Source organism: Dipodomys spectabilis, unplaced genomic scaffold, assembly GCF_019054845.1.
Source record: "Dipodomys spectabilis isolate Male_0828 unplaced genomic scaffold, ASM1905484v1 ptg000096l, whole genome shotgun sequence".
Taxonomy (NCBI): domain Eukaryota; kingdom Metazoa; phylum Chordata; class Mammalia; order Rodentia; family Heteromyidae; genus Dipodomys; species Dipodomys spectabilis.
In genome coordinates this window covers 17,189,506-17,210,777 of record NW_024870773.1, presented here as the reverse complement: position 1 = coordinate 17,210,777, position 21,272 = coordinate 17,189,506, and the positions used below count along the sequence as shown (strand labels likewise).

Genomic DNA, 21,272 nt, shown 5'->3' with positions numbered 1-21,272 from the left:
ACCAGCACCTGGCAATTCAATGGTTTTTAGTATCCTCACAAAGTAGTGTCACTATATTTTATTACATTATCAGTACTGAGGTTTAAACTCAGGGCCTTGCACTTGCTAGGCAGGCACTAAACCATTTTAGCCATACACCTAGCCCTTTTTCCTTGACATTTTTCAAATGCAGTTGTCCATTTGTACCATGGCCAGCCTGGACCACTATCCTCTATTTATGATTTCTGTGTACCTGGAATGACAGGATGACAGCCATTGAACACCACGCTGAGCTTTTCCTTGGTTGAGAGAGGAGCCTATGAATTCTTTGCCTAGGCTGGCCTCAACACATTACCCTCCTAATCTCAGCCTCTCAAGTAGCTAGCGTCACAGATGTGAGCTGCCAGGCCTGGCAATGCAATCAATTTGGGAACAAATTTGTTGCTGTAAGAAGATTTGTACCCACTGAGAGTCCTCTGTTTTCCCAATGCCACAAACCATATACAATCATTCATCTATAGTCTGTTCCCACTGTTGATATTTCCTCCAAGCAGAATCTTACAGTGTGTAGTTCGCTGAGTCTGGCTCCTTAGTTCTTGGCATGTTCTCAAGGTTTATTGATGGTGTGACACACACTAACCCATTCCTTCCTGTTATTGAATAAGAGGACTTGTTAGGTTTGTTTAGCGACTATCCATTGATGGATTCTGGGTAGTTTCCATCTATTGGTTGCAGTAATGCTTCTGTGCACATTTGTGCACCAGCTTTTTTGTGCGCATATGATTTCAGTTTTTGGGTAGGCAAGTTAATCAGAAAGTAACCTTGTATTTAATATTCTGAAAGACTGTTGCATTATATCACATTTTCATCTATTCATCCATCTCCTTTGGTGCCATGATGTCTCTTTAAGGGAAAGTTTCCATCTTGTTCATACCTGAGGTAGTACTTGACATTTACGAAGACTAGACACATCGTAAATGTTTATTGCATCAATCAATGGGGATACTCTAGCCTGACAGCATTAAAAGGAAACATTTATGTGTTCATTTCAATGGGCCTATTTACGAGAACGTGCCCAAATAGGGATCTGTAACTTCCAAGTTTATATGCGCCTGGGTTTAAGATCCTTCTCAAGGAGCAAGAATGGATAATAGGCTAGGTGGCGATAGCTCATGCCTGTAATCCTAGCTACCCAAGAGGCTGAGATCTGAGGATCAAGGTTCAAAGCTAGCTCCAGGCAGGAAAGTGTGTGAGACTCTTACCTCCAATTAACTACCAGAAAACCAGAAATGGAGCTGTGGCTCAAAATGGTAGAGCACTGGTCTTCAGCACAAAAACTCAGAGACAGTGCCCAGGCTCGAGTTCAAGCTCAAGACCAGCTAAATAAAATAATAAGAAGAATAGATTGTAGGATGCACTTTTCATAAGTGCACCCTACAAAATGGTAGCCAAAATGGCTTTAATATCCTCCCTAGTTTTAGGGAGGGAAATTGTTTAAACTTTAGACAGATTTCTTTTGGATTCTAAGCCTCTCACCTCCTTTTTCTTAGAATATTTGCTATAGAAAACTTGCAATTTTAATCACTTCTCTGTCATACCTGAGGGGAAATGTTACCACAACTACAGATGTTCACTCCTCTAGACAAAATGCCATAGTATTAGGCAGATGATCTGTGCACATTCTTCTATATACAGTTTTTTGTTATTTTGGGAAGTTTTTGAGCTGAGGCTTTGCTTTCTAGCTTAAGCTAACCTTATCATGTGATGCTTGTATCTCAGCCTTCTAATGACTGGGATCAGAAGCAAACGCCACCCAACCTAGTTTCCACATACTTTCAATTATCTCTAGATTATTTATAATCTGTAATGGAGTACAAATGATGATTGTTTTACTGTATATAAGAGGGAACAGTCACAAGGGAAAAGTTTCTATGTGTGCAGTACAGATGAAAAAAAAATTGTTTTGTCTATGTGCTGGTCCTGGGGCTTGAACTTAGGGCCTGGGCACTATCTCTGAGCTCTTTAGCTCAAGGAGAACACTCTCCAGCTTTCTTTGTGGGAGGGGGGGGGTTGATTAGTTGGAGATAAGAGTTTCACAGATGTTCCTGCCTGGGCTGAGTTTGAACCACAATCTTCAGATCTCAGCCTCCTGAACAGTTAGGATTATAGACATGAACTACTGGTGCCTGGCTACAATTTTTAAAGAATTTTAAATATTTGGTTGGTTAAATTTTGTGGGCACACAACCTGTGTATACAGAAGGTTGACTATACGTAGAACATATTTGTACCTCTACCTGCTGGTCTCTGTGAAAGGGTCCATATCTAACTGTAGAGATATGATGGCCAATTAGCAAACACGGACAGCCTGTGAGATTCCCTCACCTCTTCAGCCCCGTGGTAATTTTTAGTTGTTTGAGACAGGGTCTCATTCTGCAGCCCAGTCTGGCCTCAAACTTTCAATCTTCCTGCCTCAGTCTCCTGACATCTCACTTCACATTTTTCACCCTGTCTATTCCATTAGCTCAGCCCTCTATTGCAATCATCTTGAGTAAAGTCTTTCTTGCCTGCTTAATTTCGTTGGGTGCCATTTAGCTTTGACAATGACATTGTCATTAATGCACCACCTCTCCTTCAGGAACCTAGGTATAATTCATATCAAGTGGAAGTGGGCTTGAAGGAGAATGTATCAATGTAAATGAGGCACCTCAAACCCTGGACCACCTACCGGTGTTACCCAATATACACATACAAGAGCCATCACCTGTGCCTCAGATCAAGACTATACTGGGAAGGGGATGGTGGAGTTGGGACAGATGGGGGAGGGGGAGTCAATGGAAAGGTGACATTGATCAACGTGCATTGTACTCACACACTGACAGGTAGAATGGAAGCCCCTTTGTACAACTACTTCAAGATAACTGTCTAGAAGAATATGTTGTGTTCTTCCATTTCGCCTTGTCTCAATGAACTAAATATGTCCCCTATTTGGAAGTAGTGAAGTAAGTGTTATACCACCAGAGGAAATCATGACAGACCCAAGAGATCCTCAGGATTGAGCTTCATGGTGACCACCCTTCAGGTCCCCCCTTGTCAGATCTCAGAAGCAATCAGAAGGAAATGTTTTCTATGTGACTCTGAGAGCTTGTTTGTTGGACAGGCAAGTGACGGTTTGCAATTTAAACACATCTTCGCTTTTGAAGTCCCTCGGGTGTGACTTTGTTGACACAGGTGGAAAATGAGAGCTCTGTGAGTTGGCACAGCACTTCTAAATTCCTTCTGGTTTCTTCCTTTCCTGGGGAAAGCCATCTATTTTTCTAAGTGCTGAACCAGAGTCATGGCACATCTGGGTGGCACATTCCATCACAGAAGATGAGCACTATGGCTGGATAAACAGCCACTTGCCTGAGTTCTTGCCCAGTGTTCTCTGTTACCCCAGGCCCTTCCCAGATCTCCATGCCCCAATCCATTACCGAAAAGATGATGCCCGCACCCTGTGTATCTCTGTCCCTGGCCAAAATACCAGACTTAAGGATTTTTAAGTATTTTAAATCTCTCTGTTTTCAGGGTCTACTTATATTACTCATTGGTCCTTCAACCCAGCCCCATCCAAAATCCTACATTTGTCACAAAGATTCATGTGCCAGGATGTTTGAAACCTCTTTCTTTACAGAATGGGAACGATTGGGAAAGATCTCACTTAAAACAACAACAACAACAAAAGCAGTATGTGTGGGTGTGTGTTTATGTACATCCACATGAGAGGAGAGCGTGTGTCTGTTGGAAATGTTTTCAAAGACAGAATGACAGCTGTTGACAAGCGTAGGCTGATTTGCTATAGTAGGGTAGAGTGAGGTAAATAAGCCAGGGAAGTGTCAATTGACCTCATTTTTTTCTGGAAAAAAAAAGTCACCTTAAATGGTTAGATCTGTGGATAGTTGTGTTCAAAAGAATCAAGATAATAGATCTTGGGGGGAAAAGGTAGAAAAGGTAGAAAAATGATCTAGCTCACTGACTCAAGACACAACTTACAAGGCCAAGTTCTAGGCTAAACCCTATTTTGAGCACACCCCAGTTCCCAGCCAACCAAAGTGCAAGCAAGGTGCAGCGTAGTTCTAGTCTCCAGATCCCCACTGCTCAGTGCACTGAGCTGCTGGTGGCTATTAGATGGGGCTGGAACAATTTCTTCCTTCTTTCCTTCCTTCCTTCCTTCCTTCTTTCTTTTCTCCTTTCTTTCCTTCTTTTTCATTACTTCTTTCCTTCCTTCTTTCTTTCCTTCTTTCTTTCTTTCTTTCCTTTTTCTTTCTCTTCTTTCCTCCTTTGTGTATGGATACTTGAACTCAGGTCCAGTTTGCTTTTCCTTAGCTTTTTAGCACTCTACTGCTTCTGGCTTTTTGCTGGTTAGTTATAAATAAAGAGTCTCATGGACTTTCCTTCCTGGTCTGGCTTTGAACCACAATTCTCAAATCTCAGCCTCCTTGGTAGTTAGCATTATAGGCATGAGGTACTAACCCATCTGGGGCTGGACCATGGGGGTTTGTTTGCATCTGGGCATCAGCATTTGTTATAAACATCTGGGGTGACAACAGCTGAGGGTGACAACCACCATGTGTGTATGTGCACACATATTCACAAGTTCAACTGATGTTTTACTTAAAAACTAGTTGAGTGTTGGTGGCTCATGCCTGTAATCCTAGCTCCTCAGGAGCGTAGATCTGTGGATTGTGGTTCAAAAGCCAACCTGGGCAGGTAAGTTTGTGAGACTCTTATCTCCAATTAAGCACCAAAAAATCCAGAAGTGGAGATGAGGCTCAAATGGTAGAGCGCTAGCCTTGGTGGGGGTGGGGGACAGGTGAAAATGGTAGGCATGATGACACATGCCTATAATCTCAACACTTGAGAGTCTAAGATAAGAGGATCTTGAATTTGAGGCCATCCTGGGCTACAAAGAAAGATCCTGTCTTGAAGACCCGCCAAAATGCTTTTGGGGAAAAGAAAGAAACAGAATAATAATATCAATAAAAGTAAAAGTACATTTTTGTTGTTGTTGTTGGTCAAGTTCTAGGCTAAACCCTATTTTGAGCACACCCCAGTTCCCAGCCGACCTTACAATGTGCAAGCAAGGTGCAGCATAGTTCTACTCTCCAGATCCCCACTGCTCAGTGCACTGAGCTGCTGGTGGCTATTAGATGGGGCTGGAATACTTTCTTCCTTTCTTTCCTTCCTTTCTTCCTTCCTTCCTTCCTTCTTTCTTCTTTTCTCCTTTCTTCTTTCCTTCCTTCCTTCTTTCTTGGTCATGGAGCCTGAACTCTGGGCCTGGGCAACTGTCCCTCATCTCTTCAGCTCAAGGCTAGTGCTATACCATTTGAGCCAGAGAGCCACTTCTGGCTTTTTCTGCTTATGTGATGCTGTGGAATTGAACCCAGAGCCTCATGCATACAAGGCAAGCACTCTACCACTGAGCCACCTTCCCAGCTCCAAAACTACATTTTAAAATAAAATACTAAGTAAAAATAAAATTGTGCCAGCCCTTCTAATTCGGCTCAGCTCTCTGTCCATGAGCAGCTCCTCCACCATGCCAAGGCCTGGCTAGCTCTGCCCTCTGAGTTCCCACCTGCCCTGGATCTGTCCTGTAATGACTCACCAGGTGACAGATGTTCTTTGTTTCATGTTGGCGTCGTGTTTCTCCTAAGCTGGAAAGTGCCAGAAAGACAAGGTCTGGCCCACCTTTCGGGGAGCAGAGCTTCTGGGTAGATGGATTTTTAACAGCCTGCTTAGACCGGTGCTAGAGAGTTGGGCATTTCTCTGAGCAAAGGCTGTCTGTCTGTGCCTCCCTCTGAAACACAGAGTTTCTTTCTGGTCTCATGATGGATTTGGGGGGGATGTAAAGGAGAGGATTCATTTGGAAGACCCAAGAACATCTATAAATGAGATTTGTGAGGGGGGAAAAATGTCAGCCAAACTGGCTAGGCTCCTGGGCCTTCCAGGAATCCTGTGAGTGTAGGTTTGTGTTCTGAGTGCACCCTTGAGCCAAGGCTGGGTCTGGGCACTGCTTGAGGCAGGCCCAGGAAGGAGGAAACTGAGTCACTTCAAGAAGCCTGGACTGGGCTGAGCTACACCAAAAGAAAGCAGCCACTCTAGGCTCAGTGTTGTCATTCTTGTGGGGATGGGTATGAAGCCAGCTTTGTGTGGGGGCTTGGCTAAGCCAAGTCCTAAATGTTGAGCCTAGACAAGCAAAAGAATTGGGAAATTGCTTTCTCTGTGCAGGATGAAGTAGAAGTTAAAGCTGAAATACAACTGTTCAGTTCCATTTTGAGTCAGGTAGACTAGGGACATGAAACTCAGAGACCAGAAACAAACATTGTAAGCCAGGTAACCAGTGGCTCATGCCTAGCTACTCAGGAAGCTGAGATCTGAGAATCATGGTTCAAAGCCAGCACTCTTATCTCCAAATAACCAGCAAAAAGTTGGAAATAGAGGCATGGCTTAAGTACAGAGTGCCAAACATGGGCATGCTTGAGGTCTAGAGTCCAAGACCCAATTCCAGAAAAAAAAAAACATAAATAAATAAGGGGAGGAGGAGAAGAAAAAAAAAGAAATAAACATGTATTAATGGCTAGTCAGGTTAAAAAGTGCACAGCTATTTTCTCTTCTTTAAGCATCTTAATTCCTTCACCCCACTGTCTTCATTTGGAAGGTAGTAAGAAGTATCCAAAAAGCTGGGCACCAGTGGCTCATGCCTGTAATCCTAGCTACTCAGGAGGCTAAGATCTGATGATTGCTGTTCAAAGCCAGCCCAGGAATGAAAGTCTGTGAGACTCCTATCTCCACTAAACTACTCAGAAAAAGCCAGAAATAGCTCTGTGACTTCAGTGGTAGAGCACTTGCCTTGAATAAAAGAAGCTCAGGGACAGTGCTCAGGCCCTGTGTTCATGCCCCTGGACCAGCAACAACAACAACAACAAAATGCCAAATCAGGCATTCATGTTTCAGTGACCCAAAACTACTTATCCATGCCAGGCAAGCACTGAGCCTCACAGTCAGCCTATTTTACTGAGTACTTTAGAGATTTTATTTTTCACTATTGGAGAGTGAATCCTGGGCAAGTGTTTTACCACTTTAGCCACAATACCAACCTTGAAATCCTGCCACCTGAGCCACTCTGCCAGCTCTGGTTATTTTTGAGAAAGGGTCTTATGTTTTGCCCAGGACCAGACTCACCAAGATTTTTCTTACATTAAGTTTCCCGTGTAGCCAGAATGATAGTGATGAATCCACATCACATATGCTCTGTGTGTGTGTGTGTGTGTGTGTGTGTGTGTGTGTGTGTGTGTGTGTGTGATAGAGTTTTAACTCACAGGGCCCGGGTGATGTGTCAAAGCTAGTGCTCTACCATTTGAGCCACAACTTCACTTCCAACTTCTTGGAAGTTTATTGGAGATAAGAGTCTCACAGACTTTCCTGCCATGGTTGACTTCGAACCTTGATCTTCAGATCTCAGCCTCCTGAGAAGTTAGGATCACAGGCATGATTCACCAGCATCTAGCCATTTCTAGCAGTTTGGAGTAATTTTTTTTTTTTTGAAATAAGAGTCTCATGGGCTTTCCTGCCTAGGCTGACTTTGAACCACAGTCCTCAAAATCAGCTTCCCGAGTAGCTAGGATTATAGGTAAGAACCACTGGCTTGCAGCTGGCTTATATTTATTTATTCATTTACTTACTTATTTTTATTTTTATTTTTGCCAGTCCTGGGGCTTGAACTCAGGGCCTAGGCACTGTCTCTGAGCTTCTTTTGCTCAAGGCTAGCACTCTACCGCTTATGCCACAACCACTTCTGGCTTTTTCTGTTTGTGTGGTACTGAAGAATTGAAACCAGAGCTTCATGCATGCTAGGCAAACACTCTACCACTAAGCCACATTCTCAGCCCCGACTGATCTTCTGACAGTAAAATTTGACCATATCCCAAGACGACTTCAAACCCACCAGTTTTCTCTATATAGTAAGGGTGCTTCCATTCCATTTTTGCCAATAGAACTGAGGCTTTGTGTAGTTCTGTCAGCCACCTGCTTCTGAACCCATTTCCAGTCCCTGGAATGAGTCTTAATTACTTAAGCCAGTGAAATAAAAACCTTTGCTAATCAGTGACTTAATAAGGTGAAGGAGAGGAAGGTTGCTTGAGCGGAGGAGATTCTTAGAAAGAATTCTTAAGTTTTAAAGGAGAATTCTTAGTCCTGCAAAGGTAACACAAAGAAGAGATGTAATTCTGTCTCTGGAGGATGCTGGGTGAGGATGCAAGGTCTGGAGCTGCTGAAGTCATTTTGTGATCCCCAAAAGAATGATCAATATAATAAGAATGGAATAGGGAACAGGCAAAAATAAAATGAATACATAGCCTGGATCATTGATGACCATGGAGCATCCTTGTGCCTTGTTTCTGAGTTCCAGCTATACATTTTTTCTTGATTAGTTAAGCTTTCAGAATTGACTTTTTCCCTCAAATTATGTGGTTGGCCTAGGACTTTTATTTTTCTCTATCTCTCCAGCATCATCACTGGCTTTCCTCTGCACCTGAGTATATTGCACTCTTGCCATGTTACAAATTCTCTTTCTCCACAGTCTGTCTCTGGCCCACAACATCCTCCTCTGCCACCTATTTGGCAAAATCATGCTCATTTCCTAGGATTATTCCGAAGCCCAATCTTGTCTTCCAGGCCTGGCTTTCCTCACCTGCTGATGTGGAAGCCATCTTTACTAGTGCCCCCTTCTCATTCTTTCTTTCTACTCTCACATTCCCTAGCATTTTCTTCCACCTCCGGGGCCAGTCTTGTTCTGTGCACACAGAATTTTTTTTTAATTTTTTATTGTAAAGATACTATACAGAGGGTTACAGTTACATGAGTAAGGTAATGAGTACACTTCCTATTGAGCATTGTACCCCTCCATTGTTTTCCCCCTACTATCCCTTCCCTGCCTACCTTCCCCGAGGTTCTTTTGTTTTTTTAAATTGTGATTAAGTGATTACATAATTTCCCAAATTTCACAGTATTGTGGAATAATGATGCTCAGTTAAAGTCACAAGTTCATTCTAACTTTCCTGGAGCAAATTGTCTATCACAGTCTATAACATATAACGGTGTACACATATACACCATACATGTGATCAGCAGCATGGGGATATTTAGTAGTGGTTCGACCAGATGAATGGGAGTTCTTTGTTTCTTAAGTCCTGTTAGTTTTGTCATATCACCTAACATTTTGGATTTAACATCCACTTATCAGGGAGACCATGTACCGTTTGTCTCTTTGCTCTTGTCTTACCTCGCTCAACATGATTCCTTCTAGCTCCATCCATTTCCCTGCAAATGCCATTATTTTGTCATTTCTAATGGCTGCATAATATTCCATTGTGTATAGATACCACAATTTTTGGATCCATTCATCTGTGGTGGGGCATCTGGGTTGTTTCCATATCCTAGCTATTGTGAACATGCACACAGAATGTTGTGAGGTAACCTCCTCACCCTCACCCCTCACCCCAAAGACTCTGCTCCTTGAGTATACAGACAGTGTCTTATTCAGTCCTGCTTCTCCCAGGGGTCTCCACTGTGCCTGGCATGCTGTGTCGCTCTGTAAATATTTGCTAGGTGAGGCTGACGTGGAGAGGTTGGATGAAGCGGGCAGAGGGGGAAGCAGTGGCCAAGAGCATTGAGAGGATGAGGCTGGAAAGCTTGTGTATGGTGTGATGAGCTATGTGCACACACACAGACGGTAAGGACTCATGAAAGGGTGGCTGTGTGACCATGTGTTTCCAGTGGGTAAAGGGGGGTGGCACTGGTGAGAGAATGTTTGAAAGGAAGCTTGTTTGAGGGACTTGGAGGTGTCTAAGACAGTTGGCAGTAAGATCCTGAGGCATGAGGACTTGTGTAGAGGTGATTGTGGTTGCTCACCATTTTGGATAGTCTACAAATCATTTCCCCAAGTCGTCTTTGGTCTTTATGAAGTCCCAGCATTCAGCTCTTTCATAAGTTTTATTCTGCACACCTGACCCAGTTTTTTGCATCCTTTTCAAGGAACCCTAATTTCCTGAGGTAATTGTCTCATCCTAAGTAGATCATCACTGACTGTGGATGTGACCTGGGTGTTTTCTACATTGGATCATGGAGTAAGCTGGGCCAGAAGATCTGTGGGTGTTTCAGGGTTTGTTGTGTTAGAGGGGGATGTCTAGTTTTACCTCAGCAACACCAGCTCTAGCAACAACTTACACAGAGTCCTTGCTGATTTAGCAGTGGTTTTGTTTTTGTGGGTAGTATGAACTCCATTTTTAAGATCTTTAGCAAAGGACATCTGAATTGGCTGCTTGACTAATCATAAGAATGAGAAAGAAAGCTGGGCACCATTGGTTCACCCCTGTAATACCAGCTACTCGGGAGGCTAAGATCTATGTGGTTCAATGTCAGCCTTGTCAGGAAAAAAAGTCTATGAGACTCTTATCTCTAATGAACCACTAAAAAGCCAAAAGTAGAGCTATAGCTCAAGTGGTAGAACACCAGCCTTGAGCAAAAAAGCTAAAGGATATCCTGCAGACCCTGAGTTTAAGCCCTAGTATCAGAAATAAAAGAGAGAAAGAAACCAGATGCAGAGGTATGTGCATGTAATTCTAGCACGCAGGAGGTCAAGACAAGAGAATCTCAAGCCAACCTGGACTACCTGAAAAAAAGAAAAATCAAGGAAAAACAAGGGAAGGGAGAGATACTCAACATCTCAACATTTCAAAACACATCCCATGAAGGCTGGAGGCATGGTTCAAGTGGTAGAAACACTTGTCTGGCTAGTTCACAGCTCTGAGTTCAAATCCAAGTACTTCCAAATAAAAAGGTGTCATACCACGAAGTCCCGTTTTCTAAGTAAAGAGACTAGGGTAAAGCTAGTCAGTGACTTACGAAAGGAAGAAACAATAAAACTGGGGCAAATATACAAAGGGGATCCCTAGTTTGGGGTGAGGGTAGAACTCCTTTTAGGGGCTTTGTGATTGCTCTTGGAAATGACTACAGACCAAGCAATGCATGGTTCGGATCAGGAGCAGACATTCCAGGCCCCTAGTGGGAGAAAGCTGCTTCCTCAGTGATCAACAATAGCTCCAGTGATCACCCGCCAGGCCAAGCAGCCAGCCATGGGGTGGATGTTGAGGTATGAGCAAGAAGGATGGAGAAATGAACCTCAACATTCATCTACATGGAAGCACGTCTCAGTGCTTCCTTCCTTTGTGAGACTGCGTTAGTCAGCTTTCGAGTTGCTATGATGGAATGCCTGACATGAAAGAAAACAGGATCCAGATGCTGGTAGCTCATACATGTAAATTGTAGCTACATAGGAGGCTGAGAGCTAAGGATCATGGATAGAAACCAGCCCGAGAAGAAAAGTCCAAGAGACTCTTATCTCCAATTAATCAGCAAAAAGCTGGAAGTACATGTGGCTGAAGTGATAAAACACCAGCCTGTCACTTGAAAAAAGTGCAAAAGACAGCAAACAAAAAAGCTAAGGGACAGTGTCTGAGCCTTGAGTTCAAGCCCCAGTACTGGCACCAAAAAGAAAAGAAAAGAAAAAGAAAACAAGGGAAGGTTGACTTAGCTTCTGGGTTCTTAGGTTTTAGACCATCATAGCTGTAGGCTGTGGCAGAGCAGCTCACCTCATGGCAGACAGGAAGCAGAGAAGAGCACTCACAGGAAGGGGATGAGCCAAGGTATAGCCTCCCAGCACACACCCACTCCTGTGGGTTCCTCCAACCAAGAACCACCTTCCATAGTCCCACCATATCTCTATACGCTCTTCAATTTTGAATCCATCCATGGATTAAACCATTCTTGCAGACAGCACCACCCTGCCAGTTCACCGAGTATATTTCTTGATCCTCAAGGTCAAGGTCAGTTTTTGTGGTTTACAATCAGCATTCCTGACTGCTGATGAGCACCCTTAGTTTCAACTCATGAATATATTGTTCTCTCCAAGCAGAACTCTGAGCAGTTTCTTTTCTGGCTGTAAGTAACACATCGAAGACTTGTGGGGGGGGGGAGGGGCAAGTCTTAACATGATATACTAAACTGCATCTACAGTAAATTAGCCACATTAAGAAAACAGGCCGGGCGCTGGTGGCTCACGCCTGTAATCCTAGCTACTCAGGAGGCTGAGATCTGAGGATCGCGGTTCAAAGCCAGCCCGGGCAGGAGAGACCGTGAGACTCCTATCTCCAATAAACCACCAGAAAACCGGAAGTGGCGCTGTAGCTCAAGTGGTAGAGTGCTTGCCTTGAGCTGAAGAGCTGAGGGACAGCGCCCAGGCCCAGAGTTCAAGCCCCACGACCGACAAAAAAAAAAAAGAAAGAAAACAGAACAGCCAGACACTAGTGGCTCATGCCTGTAATCCTAGCTACTTATGAGGCTGAGATCTGACAATTGTGGTTCAGAGCCAGCTAGGGCAGGAAAATCCATGAGGTTCTTATCTCCAATTAACCACCAGAAAACTAAAAGTGGCTCTGTGGCTCAAAATGGTAGTGGTAGTGCACTAGCCTTCAGTAAAAGAGCTCAGAGACAGTACCCAGGATCCAAGTTCAAGCCCTACGACTGACAAAAAAGAAAGAAAGAAAAGAAGAGAAAGAAAAGGAAGGAAGGAGGAAGGAAGGAAATAGAATGAACAATGCCTATAAGCAGCTGATCTCACACACAAAATAATATTTGTCAAAATGAACTCCAGGAAATGAAAATAGTGTTGTTGTTGTTTTTTGCTGCTTTTGTTTTCTTTCCTTTTTGTTCTGCTTGTTCATTTATATATCTTTGGGAGTACAAAGGGAGGCACAGAAATAGAGACAATGCTACAGTAGCAGTGGTAATCACTGGACACTATGTTGAAAATGAACTATATAACTTGTTGGTGGAGATGGGAGGGAAAAACTAGGAGAGCAAGGGAAGGGTGACATTGCCTATATATATATGGCTCAAAGTGGTAGAGTGCTAACCTGGAGTGAAAAGGTCCAGGCCCTGAGTTCAAGCCCCATGACTGACCAAAAAAAAAAAAAAAAAAAGAAGCCAGGTACCTGTGGCTCACAACTATAACCCTAGTTACAGAGGAGCCTGAAATCTGAGGATCATGGTTTTGTATATATACATATATGTGTGTGTGTGTGTGTGTGTGTGTGTGTGTGTGTGTGTGTGTGTATACATATATATGTGTGTGTGTATATATATATATACTCTTTACCTGACTTGTGTAACTAACTCCTCTGTACATCAGAACAAGCCATATCACATGACACAGGTGAGCAGACTGTGACACAGGTGAGCAGGCTGTACTTAGAGCCCAGATAAGATACAATGCAGAACCCTCTGTACATCATGGAGAAACAGTTCGGCTCAGCCTCTGAAGCATTATCCAGTGCTGGCAGTGCCCCCTGCCAAGGTACAAGATGTGTTCCCTTATTCAATGTGTACATTTATTTAAGAGCCAGGTAGGTAAACTAAGTTTCAGGTCAATTGTGGCTGTCTGCCTGATTTGGTCATACAGTTATGCTGTCTCTGGATGCCTGCTGGCTCTAGTGGTGGAGCTGTGCTGCTGCATCAGATAGAATCAGGGCTCCAAAACTGACAATATTGACTATTTGGTTCCTGGCAGAAGGCAGAAAGTTACAGAAGAGCTGAAAGTTTTGCTTGTATTTCTGAGAACTCACTCTCCAAGACACTCTGTTTCTTCCTGTTCATGCTTAACAAATACTTTCATTATTATTATTATTGAGGTGATTTACAGAAGAGTTAGCATTTCATAAGTCAGGTAATAAGTACATTTCTTTTTGGACAATGTCACCCCTTCCTTCACTTTCCCCCTCCTGTCCCTGCCTACAAGCTGCATAGTTCCTTTTCCACATAGTGTCTACTGAGCCAGGTCATGCTTTTGATTTAAAATTTCATTTGAGGGGCTAGGAAGGTGGCTCAGTGGTAGAGTACTTTCCTTGCATGCATGAGGCCCTGGTTTCAATTCCTCAATACCACATTATGCAGAAAAAGCCAGAAGTGGCACTGTGGCTCAAATGGTAGAGCACTAGCCTTGAGCTGAAGAGCTGAGGGACAGTGCCCAAGCCCAGAGTTCGGGCCCCAAACTGACAAAAATTATATATATATATATCCATTTGAGTTTGTCAATAGGTGATACATGCTAGTGATTCAAACCAGAATCAAATAAAGTCCTGTTATTTTTTTCTACCCCAAGCCCCAATAACCAATACTGTGTTTCAAGAAATGGCAATTCTCCAGAATGAATAAAAAAAATCTGAAAACTTCAGAGATCTAAGGAAGATTCTGGAGCTTCAAAAGCAGATAAAAACCTGAGACAAGCCAATTCCAGGCAGGAAAGATACAAGAAGAGCCCTGAGCATTTCACAGTACCAGAAGTAAGAAAGTCCTAACAAGAACAAAGCAAATACACATGGTGATAAAGATTTGTACGCCAAAAGGACACTGGAGCTGAAGGAAAGTTTCCAGTAGCATTTTACAGACTATATAAAGTCATAGTGTGATACAAAGTCTAACCTAAATCCAGCAAGCCTTACTACTTGTGTGTGTGTGTGTGTGTGTGTGTGTGTGTGTGTGTGTGTGTGTGCACCCATGCGTGCATGTGCAAGCTCTCATGCACTGGTACTGGTACTTGGGCAATGTCACTGAGCTTATTTGTTCAAGAATAATACTGTATCACATGAGCCACAGCTTTACTTCTGGCTTCTTGTTAGTCTTACAGACCTTCCTTTTTTTTCTTTGTCAGTCATAGGGCTTGAAATCAGAGACTGAGCACTGACCCAGAGCTCTTCTGCTCAAGGCTAGCACTCTGCCACTTTGAGCCACAGCTCTACTTCCAGTTTTCTTGTGGTTAATTGAAGATAAGAGCCTCATGGGGACTTTTAAGCCTGGGCCGCCATTGAACCTCAATTTTCAGCTCTTAGGCTCCTGAGTAGCTAGGATTACAGGTGTGCACCACCAGTGCCCAACTTTGAACAGCGATTCTCAGATCTTAACCTCTTGAAAAGCAGTGGCTCACACCAAAACCGTTGGCACCTGGCTCTTGCTCATAACCTCAATAAAAGAACAAATGAATACATAAAATTAGTCAGGGCTGGGAAGGTGGCTCAGTGTTAGAGTGTTGCCTTGCATGCCTGAGGCCCTGGGTTCAATTCTTCAGCCCCACATAAGCAAAAAGAAAAAAGCCGGAAGTGGCGCTGTGTGGCAGAGCTCTAGCCTTGAACTGAAGAGCTGAGGGACAGTGCCCAGGCCCAGAGTTCAGGATCCATGACCAGACACCCCCCCCAAAAAAAAAAAAATTAGTCAAATCATTGCCAAAGAAATCCAGAAATTTCATGGAGATATCCTATCCCGAAGAAGGCAGGAATAGAAATCCCCATCTGTGAGAATTCTCCCCAAGGGATCCAGTGTGGGCAGTGGAGGCTTTGGACAGCCAGGATCACAGTCAAGGTCAAAACCATGAGCAGTAAGTCACAATAAGTTTCCCTCCCAGATACTATTGCCCCAAGTCTACGCATGAAGACAATATCAAATGTTGGATGTGGTGCCTAGATGCCTGGAATCCTAGAACTTGGAAGACTGAGGAAGGATAATTATGAGTTCAAGGCCAGACCTGGCTACACAGGAAGGTCTTAAAAAAATACAAAAAAGAACGCATATGCTCCCTCCGGTGAGATCCATCACACCTTCTCAGGGCTTTCAGGAGTGTACTATGCATTGTTCTAGATTAGAAAATGTGACATTGGTGATGGTGGGTTTATCAGAGGAGAATGCACAACTCAATGCATTCTGAGTTTTGAAGATCTCATTCCTACTTGGGTGGAGAGATAATTGAATAGAAGAAACTGAGACACTGGAAATATACACCCATCACTTTTATTAGTTGAACCCAGTTAGTTTTTCTCAGAATAATATTTAGCCACATCATTTCACCTCCATTAAAGCAATAAAACTGCAATGCAAAATTAACTCCACACCCGTCCCCAGCACATGGTTCCTACATTCTTTACCAAGTGAGAGACAAGATAACATCACTCCAATGAGAAAGCATTTCCCTTGGATTCCTTGGCTTGCTTTGATTTCCTCTGACAAAGTGACATGGTAGGGCTGTTTTCAAAGGTTGATTCTTTCTCCTTTCACAAGCCGGGACCGAAATGTCCAAATATCCTGGAAATAACACCAAATAGAAAGTGTTTATGGGATACTTTCACTGGCTCATTTCTCCCCATTAATAGTTACAAACCTAGTCCCAAGACTCCAATTAAATATTTACCAATAGCTAGAATACTGCTACTTCCCTACGTGAGTGGGTCTTGAGTCAGTGTGATGCTTCATCTCAGGACAAACACCTTGCTGGCCTTCCTGTTGCTTGCCTTTGTGTTATCTGCCTGAACTACGTTGAGCAATCTGCTTCTGATTAGAATGAGATAATTAAAATGGTACACAGCCCCCGGTTTTGGTCCTTTTTTAAGACAGGATCTTACATGATGCTTGGGACAGCCTAGACTGTTTAATCCTGTTCTGATAGTGCAATGACAGGTATGCATTCCTGCATTCCTAATGATTGAAACCAGGACCACACAATGGCTAGGCAAGTACACTACCAGAGAGCTACCTACCCAACCCCAAATAACCATTTGATAAAAGCAAATGATTGTGAAATGATGTATATTAATAGGAAAGCATATGAAATACCAGCTCATGACCCTTACTAGTAAGCATTAAGGATCTTAATTCTCTGCCTGTGTGAATTATGTCTCCATTAAAACTCTAGTTGCAAATTTGACAATCATAAAAACTTGTTCAGAAATTGACAACTAGTGTCCTGAGGATAGGACTCAAGTGGTAGAGTACTTGCCTAGCAAGCACAAGGCCCTGAGTTCAAATGCTAGTACTGAAACAAAAAAAGTAAAAGTTGTTGCCCACTAGGAATACGATAGATCACCTAACATCTAAATACTGCATTCTACATGGAAAAGAGGTATGATCATAAACCTTATCTTGGCTTCTGTGCCTCGACAAAGCCCAGTGTCCTTCATTTCCTCTCCTCTTTTCTTGCCTGTCCTTTGTGGAACAAGATTGCCCACTTGTGGTAGGACCACCAGAGACTGGAGAAGCAGCTTCAAGGCCTCCGCTAAGGAAGCAAGTACAAAGTGAACTTCTCCTGTTATTCTCATCAATGCTTCTAAAAGGAACTCTAACTCAGGTATTATATACTATCAGATGAAATTAGGTATTAATTAACTATCTTGAGGAGGGAAAGAGTGACTCTCTTTGGCAGTCCTGGATTAGAACTCAGGGCCTCTCCCTTGCTAAGTAGATGTTCTACCACTTAAGCCACACCTCCACTCCTTTAAAAAAGCTGACATTTTTCCTTTGTTATCTCACACTAGGTACCTTAAGGCTGATGTTACTTGGAGTTCCATAAAACTTAGCTGCAATCTCCACGACTTCTTTCTCGATGTTTTCTTGACTGGTGCCCTTCACATCGATGTAGTGGCAGTTGGAGCTGGCAAAGTGGCAGGAAATTGCCTGTAACAGGAACAAATTGATACTGAAGAAAGGTATGCCACTGAGCCCATGAATTCCTGCCATCCCAGGGGGCCTCTTCCTAGAGAGTGAACTAGCTCACTCAGGACATGACTGTCTCCAATATAGTCTCCTGCTTGGTGTGTGTGTGTGTGTGTGTGTGTGTGTGTGTGTGTGTGTGTGTGTGTGTGTGTGTGTGTGTGTGTGTGTGTGTGTGTGTGTGTGTGTGTGTGTGTGTGTGTGTGTGTGTGTGTGTGTGTGTGTGTGTGTGTGTGTGTGTGTGTGTGACCGCTTGTCCTGGCACTTGAACATAGAGCCAGGGCACTGTCCCTAACGTTTTGTGCTCAAAGTTAATGCTCTACCACTTGAGTCACAGCTCAAGCCACCGGCATCCAGGAAGTCTCCTGCTTTAAAAAAAATAAAACTTGGGGCTGGGAAGGTGGCTCAGTGGTAGAGCACTTGCCTTGCATGCATGAGGCCCTGGGTTCGATTCCTCAACACCACATAAGCAAAAAGAAAAAAGCAGGAAGTGGTGCTGTGGCTCAAGTGGTAGAATGCTAGCCTTGAGCAAAAGAGCTGAGTGACAGCATACAGGCCCAGAGTTCAGGCCCCATGACTGGACCCCAGAAAAAATTAAAAAATAAATAAAAAATAAAACTTGGCCGGGTGATAGTGGTTCACACTTGTAATCCTGGTTAGTCAGGAAGCTGAGATCTGAGGATCACAGTGCAGTCAGCCTGGACAAGAAAGTCCTTGAGACTTTTATCTCCAATTAACCAGTAAAAAACCCAGAAGTGGTACTGTGGCTCAAGTGGTAGAGTGCTAGCCTTGGGCATAAAAGTTCAAGGACAGGGCCTAGGACCAGTACAAATAAATAAATAGCCAATGTCCACCCAAGTTTTCTTACTTTACCATCTCAGTTTTTGTTTTTACCTTAGAAAGTAGAGCCTGTAAGCCATAAAGTACACCATAGCTTTTAAGTAACCCCATAAAGAACCAAATTCAGTACTAACTGAATTAGGATCTTACATCATGTAGCTTCTTCATTTATAAGAGGGAAATGATGAGGTCACGTGGCTTCTTACTGATGTGTGTGAGAAAGAGAGGAAGATAGGAAGGAGGTAGAAAGGGAAGAAAGGAATGGAAAAAATGAGAAAAAGGAAGGAAGGAAGGATGGGAGGGAAGGAAGAAAGGGAAGGATGGAAAGGAAAGAAAGAAACAGTAAAAGAGGAAGAAGGGAAGGAAGGAAGGAAGGAAGGAAGGAACAGAGGGAAAGAAAAAATATTTCCTGGTGAATAAACTAGGCTAGAACTCTAGTTTAATGAATACTATAAAGAATAATACATCTTGATTTTTTTTTAAACCTCAGTCATGTGGTTTGAACTCAGCTTGCTGGCTCTCACTGAGATCTTTTGCTAGTGCACTAACATTTCAGCCACAACTACACCACTGGATTTTCAATGATTAATCAGAAATAAGTGTCACACAAAGTCTTTTCTGCCCAGGCTGGTTTCAAACCTTGATCCTCAGATCTCAGCCTCCTGAGAAGCTAAGTTTATAGATATGACACAACAGCATCTGGATTTTTTTTCCAGTTGTGGAGCTTGAACTCAAGTCCTGGGCTGTGTCCCTGAGCTCTTTTGCTCAAGGAGTAGCTAGGATCATAGGCATAAGCTGCCAGTGCCCGGCTATGTCTTGAGCTTTGCTTCCAACACATCCATCCTGCCAATGGGAACAGCGATGGGAATGCCTACCTTCCGGAACCCTTGAGTTTTGTTCCGTCCAGATCCATGGATGAGCAAGGGGTGAAAGAAAACAGTGTCTCCCTTCTCCATCACGAGGTGCACTCGGGCACTGTTCTCATCGTAGTCCTGGATCCCATGGTACATTTTGTTAACCCCTCCCTAGAAAAGAAGACAGGTGCCATGTCTATATGTGAGAGGCCTTCGTGATTAAAACTTAGTCAGTGACGCAGAGAAAGCAAGGGTCTCTAAATTCTTCCAAGAGAAAGACATGTCTAAATTAGGTTCTAATTTACATTCTAATTACATTCCAAATTGAAATTAGAATTTGATCCCAGTAAGAGTCTACATTTTATAACATACAAAAGCTCTTTAGCCCTGCAATGTGGCTCATACCTCTAACCCTAGTTTCTCAGGAGGCTGAGAACTGAGGATAACAATTCAAAGCTAGGCCAAGCAGGAAACTCCATGAGACTCTTGTCTCCAATTGATCACCAAAAAGCCAGAAGTGGAGCTGTGGCTCAAGTGGTAGAGTGCTACCCTTGAGTAAACCAGTTAAGAGAGGCTGTGGATTCAAGCTGCAGGATTATCACCAGAAAATGGACAAACAAAAAAACAGCCTCAAGGGCTGAGTTTCTTTTTTTTCTTTTCTTTTTTGTTTTTGTCGGTCATGCGGCTTGAATTCTGGGCTTGGGCACGGTCCCTGTGCTCTTCAGGTCAAGGCAAGCATTCTACCATTGAGCTACAGCGCCACTTCTGATTTTCTGGTGGTTTATTGGAGATAGGAGTCTCAAGGACTTTCTTTCCAGGGCTGATTTTGAACCCTTATCCTTGGATCTTAGCCTCCTGGTAGCTAGGATTACAGGTATGAGTCACCAGCGCCCTGCTTCAAATGGCTGTGTTTTAAAAGCCAAGTGTTTATATTGAAACCATTGATTTCATTTTTGGACCCAATGAAAAATTCTGAATTCCTACGTATCCTTCATGACTGAACTATCAACTGATCCAGACCACCCTGGCACTGGTGGTTAACACAGGTGAATATCTTTGAGGCATTTCTAGTCTGGTCCTGTAACATTCTGTCCTCCTGTGACATTTTTCTTCCACAGAACTTTATAAAAATATCATTCTTCTTTTTCTTCTTCTACTAGCCTATTATTTTCTTCTAAAACAGGGGAGAAAATGTTCAGAATTTAGGATCGTTTATGGGATATCTCAAGTTAATAATAGTAAATATAAACATACTTGTTTTTATTAAAATTTTTAATGTTATTATTATGAAGGTGTTACACAAAGATATTAGAGTTACATAAGTCAGATAAAGAAATACATTTCTTTCTGGTCGATTGACATTAAGCTTGCTTTTAAGTATTCCCTAAGTCTATTATATTATATGTTTATTAAAGAAATTGAAACTCATAATTATGTTCTAAATCGTATGAATCAGATAGGGTTGGCAGAGACCACCCCATATTTCTTTGGAGAAATGGCCATTTACCCACAGGAAAAGGCCGTGGCTTGGACCTGTGCCCTTCTCTCCCAGCCAAGGTGGATGTGTTCTGCCCAAGCAAGCTGACCTCTCACCAGTGCTCCTCAGCCAGCAGCCTCACTTGACACCACGCTGCCCCTCAAGTCCTCTAAACCTTGTTCTTTGACTCAAGTGAGCCAGAGCTTGCTGCTCTTACTCACGTCCACCCTTCCCTAACCTTTCACTGATGAACTTCACAATTCCAGGTTGTATAACAGGATGCATGCTCAACTCATTTTCACCTAATTCCAGTCATTCATGCAAGAATGCTAATGTAGTAAGACACATCTCCACAAATACTGTCACAGAATTCCAATCATTGCTACAAGAACTCCAACGTACTAAGACAGGAGCCATATTCTTCTAGTCCATACAGAATCCCAACTTAGTGGCTCTCCTTTAGCCAAAGTGTTCATTCCCTTCTGACAGCACCAAGGA

At 43.1% G+C, this 21,272-nt stretch overlaps 1 protein-coding gene across 3 annotated transcripts in view; it reads right to left on the bottom strand.

The window, feature by feature from the left end:
• Positions 1 to 15,895: 15,895 nt before the first annotated feature.
• The window catches only part of Phyh (phytanoyl-CoA 2-hydroxylase), a 35,107-nt gene continuing 29,730 nt past the window's right edge, over positions 15,896 to 21,272 (bottom strand). For all 3 annotated transcript variants that reach the window (XM_042686142.1, XM_042686139.1, XM_042686141.1), the window contains exons 7-9: positions 19,319 to 19,468; positions 17,433 to 17,567; positions 15,896 to 16,202 (exon numbers count right to left, since the gene is read on the bottom strand). In XM_042686142.1, coding sequence (XP_042542076.1) covers positions 16,149 to 16,202; positions 17,433 to 17,567; positions 19,319 to 19,468 — 339 coding nt within the window. In that variant the 3' untranslated portion in view covers positions 15,896 to 16,148. The remainder of the gene's footprint in view (positions 16,203 to 17,432; positions 17,568 to 19,318; positions 19,469 to 21,272) is intronic.